At 42.6% G+C, this 10337-nt stretch overlaps 1 protein-coding gene across 1 annotated transcript; it reads left to right on the top strand.

Annotated features, from left to right (window-relative positions):
- Positions 1–5097: 5097 nt before the first annotated feature.
- Positions 5098–9185, top strand: LOC139289486 (rho guanine nucleotide exchange factor 7). Its single transcript, XM_070911098.1, has 6 exons — positions 5098–5150; positions 5254–5400; positions 6855–6941; positions 7160–7235; positions 7346–7422; positions 8652–9185. Exons 1-6 carry the CDS (start codon positions 5106–5108, stop codon positions 8781–8783), a joined length of 564 nt encoding a protein of 187 aa, XP_070767199.1. The 5' UTR covers positions 5098–5105; the 3' UTR covers positions 8784–9185.
- Positions 9186–10337: the final 1152 nt, after the last annotated feature.

The following is a 10337-nucleotide window of genomic DNA, read 5'->3' on the forward strand; positions in this document are numbered from 1 at the left end:
ACAACCGCGCCGCGACTCGATAAAACTTCTTGCCACTTTTATCTTCAATTCCTCTTCAGAAGCTTTAACACCTTTGTTCTCTATGGAAATATACATGCTGGCAAAAAGGGGGAACTAGAGCTTAGCAGCTGCCCCCCCCCCCTTCCCTCCCCTTCTCCAACGCACTAGATCCTCTTTTGGACCCAACCAGCCCCCGTTTTTATGTTATCTCTTCGGTTTTAGTGTGGCACACACACACACACACACACACACACACACACAGTGGGGATGGTTGTCTGGGCAGATGGTGCTCAGTGTGTGGACTAGAAGCTGAGAAAAGGTGGAGAGGGACAGACTCTTTGTCCGTCATGGGATGCTGCAGTGTGACCCAGAGGCATACTGGAGTGGACGAGGTGGGCCCTGATGAGATCGAGCTCCTGGAACTCTCTGGAGACAATCTAGGGTAAGACACGGCTGCAAGTTCACAGTTTAAAGTTAAGATCTGTTCAAACAAAGAAAAGTACTAATCATGACTGTACTTGGATCCTGGAACAAAATATTACAGCAGATATAAGAGCTACCAGCATTGCCTCATCCAAAGTGTTAATACAGTCATCTTCATTGTGCTTTAATCACAGCTTTAGAGAGAGTGCCTTTTCGGTTTAAATTTTGTTTTGTGTATCGTGAGTTCAGGAGGACACTTCAGTTTTGAAAAAAAAAAAAAAAAAAGCACTTTAGCAGCTTCTCTTTCAACCTCTGCGGTTTTCTTTGGCATCTCATGCACGATGTTTTGGAGCCGAACACGTCAAACACAAGAGTGCGTCGTCTCCTGCATGACTTTTCAATGATACCGTTTCCAGGATGTGCACCACACTGTATGCTGATTTTCACAGAGTAACAGGATGTGCTTTTACATAGAGAACTTCCAGGTAATGTAGTGAAGAATAAAACCCTTTAACCACGACGAACACACCTGCAGAACGACAGATCACACCCATATGTTTTCCACCCGGCAGAACAACAGGACGGGAGAACTAATTGGCTCCTATTTACTAAACACGAACTTGGGGATTCGGTGATGCCGCACTGATGTGATTAGCAGATTACTACGAGACAATGGCTGAGGCATGGCGGGGTTTAATACAGAGTCGGGGCGGGACAAATCCCTGCTCGCTCTGAGGTTGGGGGATTAGCAGAGGCTAATCACAACAGCGGCTACCAGCCCTTACGTGTGGCTGTTTAATGATCACTACTGTCCTTCTGGTCGCCGGCCGCTCGTCCTCCCGCAACACAGACAGACGATGTGTGTTATGAAGATGCACACTCACACAGGGATATACGCTCGATCAGATGTGTGTGCTGAGACACAAATGTACACACAAATCCATCGCTGAGTATAAAGTACCATTTACTGATTGACTGATTTGGACTGTGTCGGTACGCAAGAAATGAATGCACTTGTGCTTACAGGAAATGATGCAATAAGTGCGCCAATCCGCGTCGTTAATTTGTCGCTAATTAAATGTATTTCCAGAGATTTAACCTTCCACACATGTTTTAATGTTTACTTCTATAGGTGCAGGTATATGACATGGACCTATGTCACATACCACAGTATTTATAACGTAAGCTAGTACGCAATACGAGTCCATAAGAATATACAAAACAGGACAGAACAGCTAAAATTAAGATCAAACTCAATGAAAAGCACCAGATCGTTCATGGCTCCCTCTACCTCTTTAAAGGCTGTCTTAACTTGAGTTTAAAATGATCCCACTCTTGACCCATTTTGAGTTCTGTAAGGAGTGCCACATCTTCGATCTCCCAAACGGAGAGCGACATCTGCCCAAAGGTCACCTCGCAGTTCCCCCAGAGACGCAGCCAGAGTTACTGAGCCAGAAACCCTGAGAGGTACCGCCATGTCAGCCCGCTTACGTAGGCATTTACGGATGGGGCTTGACATTGGCAAATATTATGAAATAATCATAAGAGTAAGAATGTGGCAGCGGTGGGATCTTATCGGCTTCCCATTCAAATGTTTACCGTTATAGTTACAGGTATATCATCTATTGTGAGTGTCTCCTCTGCTTCCTTTGTGCATTGCATTGTGGGACAATAGTTTACATCAACATCAAAATCAACCATTTCTTGTGTGACTGTTTTGACTATACTTAATTGTGCCAGCGTGTACGTTCACTTCAGTACACACTCCAAACCTGCTTAGATTTAGTATGTGGTACACACTGATGTATGAAATTGGGACAAAGCTCATGTCTGTAACGGACGAAAGGCTACAAAATATGGCGGTAAAGGGTCAGCAGGTGGGTCTGTCTCTGCTCCGACGTCTCTAATCTGATTATGTCTGGCTGCTGCTGGGCTGCAGGGGGGTCAAGACAAGTCATTTAAATTGTGATATGTCCTGTTGCTCCTCAGTATCTATTTGTTTTCTCATGGGCTCAGCAGGGCTGTAGACAGTCCAAGCATTTACCATCAGGAAACACACGGGCTCACGTTCACAGCTTTTCGACAGTTTAGAGTCTCCAGTCTCTGCCTGACTCACGTAGACTGCAGGGCGGAACCGAACAGAACATGCACACTGCACAGGAGGGACCAGAAGCTGAACCCACATCCGTGCTACAATGAGGCCACAAAGCCAACCACTGAGCCACTGTGTTCTGCTGCTGCTGCTACGTGACAATGCTGTCTGATGAAATGTGTGAAAACGTGTGTGTTCATTCAGGGTGTGGAGTCTGGGAGAAACCAGGCTTCAGCTGTCAGTAAGGAACAGCAGAGATGAGCAGCAGGCGCCGCCCCCACCACCGCCGCCGCCGCCGCCCCCACCACCACCGCGCTACCCTTCAATACGACATCTGGAACAAGAGGTCACTACTTGTGTGTCTGTGTGTCTGTGTGGGACAGTGACAAAGACACAAAACGGAAACTTCATCGCAGACTTTTCACAGTCAGAACATAGCGTGTGGCTCACGTTCGGCAAGCACTTTAACACGTTTTAGTGCTCAAGCAGAGTGTGGCAAGATGCGCCTCACATGAATACCCACAGTTTCCACTCAGTGCTGTTATTTGTGTTGAGGCCAGACACACTCTGTATACACACTGCGGGAATTTCCATGACAAAAGTGAGAGATTCTGCGTTCCCTGTTTGGTGTGATTCAAACTTTACGGGAAATAAAGGGAGGGAGGAAACACTGCCACACGAACCTGAGTTTTCACACTTATTTCCACTTGAATGAGAAACCGTCTAAATAGGAAGCATCCAAATCCCCTACAGAACAACACAAGTCAGTTCTCATGCACTTCCTAGAAGAACGGACGCTGTTTTAAAATTCTTCTGGATTGTGCAACATTTTGCTCAAACATCAATCACCAGAGGCTTGCAACAGAGAAATTAAACTCCAATTTGCTGCGTATTGCATGACTCATCTCTCTGTGGAACATGTGGCCACATATAAATACTGATGGGGGCAGTGATATGAGCGAGCACATGTGCAAAAAAAAAAACAAAAAAACCCTCAACATTTAGTGATTTTTGACTAGAAAAACGTCAAAATATTAAAATCTATAATCAATAGATATGGGCTGATGCAGTTTTGTGTCTGTAGGTGGTGCTGTGGGGCAGGAGCAGAGACGAGCTGCACCACAGGATTTACTCCCAGCAGCCCATCAGGGACTGGGAGGGCCAACCCGCTCACCTGTATGGAGAGATCATCCACTCCTCCCTGATGTCTCTCTACAACAGCTACACACAGGTAACACAACACCAATGCATCAAACTGAAGGGGCATATTCTAAAACAGTCTGGCAAGCAACATCTTTTATTGACAAATAGTAAAACAGGTCAGGTTTATTGTCCCGAACATAAAAATACACAAGCACACAGATGATGGTGTAGTAGTTTGAGAACTGAATACTGTGAATTAAAAAGCCTGCAGACCCTTAAATCAGGAGTCAGTGCTGCATTGTGTTTGCTTGTTTTGGCGTTATAAACGTATTATTGTTTGTCACAGGGAACCAGTGAACACTTCCTGGTGTTGTTCTCTTTCCATCTGCTGCTCCTCTCCCTGGACCACGCTCGACAAGACTTCATTTATGAGGTATTCTATGTGAATTTTACTTCAAAAGGACAATTGCCAAGAAATGTCAAATAGTGGTCGTGTTAAGATACGTTTCAGACAGAAAAAACTACACTAGCACTCGGAGAACAGGGGTCCTGAACATGAACGCAGCTTTCTAAAACATATTAAACAAAAGCTAAAGTAAATTCATTCTTGCTGGCTAAGCTTCGACCATGTATTAGAGCTGCACCAATCAATATTTTTATATTAACAACAGATCAAATGACTGTGTGAAATGTGAACAGTGTCATCATAGTGACGAACCCACAGAGAATTATCACCCCACTCTGCAGGTTTTTATGTCTCCAGAGCTCATTAACTTCACCATTTGCAGCAGCAGCTGTTTTCAGCTGTTTTCAGCTGTTTTCTGCCAAAAAGAAATGAACGACCAGCTGGTGACCATGGTGGAGCAAGTAGAGAGACAGATATCTTATGAAGACATAAAATCGAATTAAAAGGCGAGTGAATGTTGGACTTGCGTTCGTCAGGTAGACAGAAACTCGTTCGCAGAATGTGACGAAATGAATCTGCTTGACTGCTACAGAAGTTATCCCAGAGGCTGCAAAGACTTGCAAAGACATTTTGAATCAGCACATGCAGCAGGCCTATGTATGACCATGAAGGCTGTTTTGCTGTTTGCTCTTCGGGGGGAACCCGAAGCACAATGACGGACATGATTTCTTTTCCCTTAAACTTTGTCTCCTCTTGTCTCACAGGGCATCCTTCCCCTTTCCGGTCTTTCCCTGCAAGCCGTCTCCCTGGACCCTGACACGTCACAGTCACCGCACATGTTCGAGATCAGCAGTGAGTCGGCGGAAATTACAGTACAGAGTTCAGCTAAGACATGGCAACACGGTGTAAAGTAGTGAGCATGATTTATGTCGTTCCTTCTCACATCCAGGTCCAATGGTGGACCCCAAGGTCTTCATATGCGCCAGTGCTGCAGAGTTACAGAGATGGATGCAACACATAGAGGACAGGAGATACAAGTCAATGACAAAACCCATGAGTCCCTCCCACTGCGCTCTCTCCTATCTTGTAATGACCAAGTGCTTTTCATCTGGTTAACAACTGCAACTGATAAAGCAGTCTGGCTAAGTTGTACTTGATAAATTGATCACATGTAGTGTTTGTTCCCTAGTTACCCTGTGATGAGCACTGGAAGAGAGAGGAACTGAAGAAGTACTTACTACAAGCTCCGATATGGCAGTGGGAGGGCTCGCCGATACAGCACATGGGTCAGCTGGCATACATATCTGTCGTCCACATCGTCAACACACAGAGACAGGTAATACATTCTCTCACTGTATCAATAATCTGCACGTTATCTGCATTATGATGTCAGTTCTTTAGTAGTAAATATAAAGAGCACCAGCACTCGCCTACAAAAGATCAGAGATGACTTGTGTGTCCTTCTTTTTGTACCTTTTATATTCTCATCATGATCACAAAACCTCTAAAAGATTTGTTTTTCCCGGAATCACAAAAAAATTAGCCTGTGATCATGATTGAATATTTCTACGTTAAGTCGGCAAATCGGTTATTTGGTGAGACAGCTGGACAATGTGTCGAGATCAGGGAACGGCTGTTTTCTGCTGACACAGGAGGATAAAGCTTGTTTTGTTAGAATCCCAAAATAAATGTCTTATATGAGGCACCGATGGAAGTGTCACTGGGGCCAAAACAGAATTAGAGAATTAGTCATTTATGTTCTCAAATTACTTTGGGTTAGGGAACAAAATCGCCAAGTATCAATCTTATAAATGATTAATATTGCAAATGCAAAGTTGCTGAAGGGGCTGCATTGCTTTTTTGTAGAAGTTGTATTGTTCAAAATATCTAGTAGTCCGCACACGTTTGCATTCAGTTAAGTCGGACCGTGTAGACTGTAACAGTTGAGTTTGTCAGGTGCAACATTTATGACAGTGTTGGTCAGTCTGTCTGCTTGCAAAATCCTATTTTGCTGCAATAAAAATGTTTGAACTGACATGAACTGACTGAAAACTTCACCGTATTAGATGAAACAGATAAGTCTGACAAAGTTTTCCTTTGGGAACATAATTTGCAGTTAAAAAAAAAAAGTTACACACCGCAATATATGTTACCGCAATACTCAACAAAATGTTTGAAATCGCAATATCATCATATCGTGACTTAAGTATGGCGATAACATCGTATCGTGATTCCCAGCCCTACAAATTACTTCATGCACGTGCGTTATTACAACTCGGGCCTTATTTGAGTCATTTGTCAATCTTTTCTGTCGATTGTAACATTATACTCACCCGGTTTATCTGGAAACATGGTGACATCGCTACAGTCCAATGAAGCGAGACACATGGGACAATTGGACCGGTTGTAAACAAGCTAACAGTTAGCCAGATTATCTCACATCCATTGGTAATAATGCTCCATTTTACTGGAAATCCGTTACTGTTTGCCTTTGTTGCCTGTTTACAACCTGTATGATCGTCTGACTTCTTGTGTTTCTTGCCCTCTCCAACTCAGTGTTGTCATCATTGCTAATAGGATTGATGGACAAAATTACAAAAACGAGACACAAGTTGTAATAAACTGCCATTATCCTTTAAAAGTCTTCTTGTGGCACATGTGAATATGGTAAATATCGCAAGTGTCCGTACGATATTATGGAGAACATAATTTCACGTGTCAGTGTCTGGTCAGTGGTATGATCTGTGTTTGACAGCCAATACAACAGTAACACTGACATTGTTGTTGCAGGGACTCCAAGAAAGACTGATGGTCCTTTTCCCTCAAGACGTCCTGCTACTGTCGGTTGACAACAAGCGGCTGAATTTGAGATATGAGGTGGCGTAAAATGACTCTATGGGAAAAACCTATAATAACACCTCCTCAACCACTGTGGCAAAACCACATGCCCCGTTAATATTTACACCTGCTCTTTTGACACATGACATCCAGCATGGGTGGCACATTTTGTAACTCACACCCGCCGCCTGCAACATGAGGTTCTTCTCGTACAATCATGGTGGTATAATGTTTTTCTGTGTGTCATCTCTTAACAGGGCAGGCTGCCCCGACACAGCATCAAAGCAGTGGAGAGGTCAGCCATGCCTGGACGGCTGGAGTTTGAGCTGATAGGTATGCTGCGCAAACATGTGACGTCAAACCGTCCATTGGATTATAGCAAAACTAAGTGCAGCGAAGAATGGAGAACACAGTCATTTCATGTGAACACTGTTGTGTTTCAGGTGAGCTGGTGGAGCCCCTGCAGGTCTCTTGTGCCTGCGTGGAGGATTATCGGAACTGGATCTTTCAGTTGCAACAGGTTCGACTGAGCTGACCCGACATCTTTAAAGGGATACAAAAGGTTTAGGAAGAATGTGTGGGCCGCAAAACAAGGAGCTAAAAGAGTTCCTTGTGTTCCTTTGTCACTACGAGTGACACTTTTTACGTCACATAATAATTTGATCCATTGTAAAATAAAAAGAAATATTAGTTAATGCGGGTTTTTAATGTTAATAATAAAACCTACTTAAAGCCCAAATTTAAAACTACTTGTCTGTCAATCTTAAGGAACAAAGTCATGTATCATCGACTGTATCGGCCATTAGGAGGAAATGCTGCAATATAATTTAAAGGACCATACTGGTGTTCTGCATGTTTTAGCCCAGTGGTTTGTCTATGAGCTGTGAGCAGGTCAACCAGATTTTGATGTTGGGATTTGGCCTCCTCAGATGATTCTATCTGACTAGTTTTTAGAAGTCAGAGGAAGTAAAACTATCATTTCACAGGGGGGGGGTTTAAAGCTGCTAATAATTGATATTCTTTGTATAAACAGTGCATCAAATGACTTGGTGTAATGTGAAAGGGGTCGCTCATAGTGACAAACCCCCAGAGAATTATAATCTCTTTTCCTTGCTTTACTTTACACATATTGTACATATTATCATCAGCGTTATTTCCAAGCGTAGCAGGTGGCTGTTCAGTGAAAAAGCTACTGTCCACTACCAGCCCAGTGCCAAATGACAGACACAATTCAGCTGGTGAGCTAGTGGAGCATTTAGCAGCTAAAGAAACAGATATTTCCTGCAGGAGCTTAATGGATTGTGAATATTGGACTTACATTCATCACTCAAAATAAATGCTAATGTTGCTCCATATCTGCAGGACGGGTCAAATGTGTACAGTTGCAGCAGGTCTAAGGTGTAAGAGTAAGACCTGCAGGCTAAGAGCCAGTGTTTTAGCCCATTTACTACACACTGTTTTTTTCTAATGCTGCTGCAGTGTTTTACAGTTGTGCATGCAATTTTCTTTGCTACTGGCTTAGTGTGGTATGAAAATCAACTTGTATTAACTTGTTTGAGATCAATTGGGTTCTGTGATCGCTGCATGGAAATGCAGCTGAAAGCACACATTATTTTGAAAATCCTTGGGGTTCTATATGAGATACATGTTATGGACATTAGGACAAATAGTTTGTGTTTACAAGAAATGCAAAATGTGTGCCAAGGTGATAACCCTTTGCATCAACAATATTTTCTCCCTGATCTGCAGCCGGACAAAGGCAGCCACGTTACTGTGAGTCACGCTGGGCCTCCAGTCATGCCAAAGCTGCAGAGGAGCAGAAAGGAGCCCCAGGAGCCGATGATAAGAGCCGACCAACGTCACATCAACGGACGCAGCTGACTCTTCAGAAAGTGGAAAAGCTTGAACATTCACTGTAATTACAAATCTTAAATAAGGTGTAGATAGTATGTACATATTGCTTTTATGTCTAATTGTGCCGCAAAACGGAGATACAGCAGTGAAGAGGTTCTGAAATGTTCTCACCCTCATTTTGATATATTTGGGGTTTGTTTGTCACTCTGAGGGACTGAGAAGATAGTTATAGTTCTTCGTCATGTGGGAACAAACAGAAACAAGGTCGTGACCCAGTTTAAGGCCAGATCACAGCTGAAGAAGCGTTAGAAACGTAGAGAGTATAGAAGGTTACTGAAAATAGAAGTGAACATACAGTGCTGTATATATTGATGCCTTTACCATAAAAGACACAATGTTTGACTTTTTCACAATAAACTGTATAAAAACTCTACAGAGTAATTCCTTCAACACAACTTAAAATGGAAGCATCTGTGTTTATTTCAATGGTTAAACATTTACAGTAGTGTGCAGAGATCCAGTAGACGTCCAGTGTATGACAGTATTTATATTAACTGTGGTATTAGAAATGAATCCAACCGAAAGGTTTATAGTTATGGAATGATAATAATATTTGTCAAATCTTTGTTCATATAAATTACAGCCACAAAAGTAAATGAACCATTTTCTACTCTTTATACATGAAGCCATCTACAGTAAAGTACATTTACATGAGAATCTCCTTAGAGAACGACCAGCTAGAGGAGTATAAATACACATGCTGCAACAGCAACCACTTAAATTACAACTAGGAACGCAGGTATAGAAAAAAGGCTTATAAACATTTCATGTGCCACTGGAAGAGTTTACATCTGCATGTTGATTATAGTGGTTCATTAACAACAGTTACACTGTGCTTTTGGTCATTTTTACACTTGATGAGGGGAGCGATGTGGATGATGATGATGATGATGATGTAGACCTAAATGTAATTCAGTGCTTAGTGTATGACGGTATTATTTTATCTTGTATGATTAGTGTAATACAGTAATGTCTAGTCAACTGGGACTCAAAGTTTTAAAATTAGTACATGCAAAGCTAAACTTGTACATTTACCACACAGGTGCTCAATGTAAATGCATCCCCAAGGTGAATTTGATACGTGTCCATTTCCTGGTTTTTACAGGCCAAGGCTGGTGTTGTTTTGTATTTTTCTTCCTTTCAAATACCCTGAAAAGACAAAAACCAACAACCTCCCTACCTTGTCTGCGGCACTCAGCCCCAAGCCCAACTCGACCCTACTGAAGACATAAACCTTGAGTCACAATATATATAATTTCATCTCTAAAAAAGGCCAAACCATTCCATAAAACAGCGGGGCGTCGTAGCTTTTAGCAAGCGTTACTCAAACAGGAGTAAATAGTGCATTTGTTGGGGACTATTTTCAGCTGTGGATTGATACACATTTGGTGCTCTAGTGACATTAATGTGTTCTAATAGTTTTTGGACAACAATGGAGCTCTATGGCACAGAGGAATAAGCTCTGAGGATCATAACTGCTGAATGGTTTTGGTCTTTTCACGGGCTTTGTTGACAATAATA

The sequence above is a fragment of the Enoplosus armatus genome, chromosome 8 (assembly GCF_043641665.1).
Source record: "Enoplosus armatus isolate fEnoArm2 chromosome 8, fEnoArm2.hap1, whole genome shotgun sequence".
Classification (NCBI taxonomy): Eukaryota; Metazoa; Chordata; class Actinopteri; order Centrarchiformes; family Enoplosidae; genus Enoplosus; species Enoplosus armatus.

Coding starts and splice junctions, on each gene's coding strand:
- LOC139289486 (XM_070911098.1), top strand. CDS start 5,106: ATGACAAAACCCATGAGTCCCTCCCACTGCGCTCTCTCCTATCTT. Junction 6,942..7,159: donor GGCTGAATTTGAGATATGAG/GTGGCGTAAAAT, acceptor ATCTCTTAACAG/GGCAGGCTGCCCCGACACAG. Junction 7,423..8,651: donor GGATCTTTCAGTTGCAACAG/GTTCGACTGAGC, acceptor CCTGATCTGCAG/CCGGACAAAGGCAGCCACGT.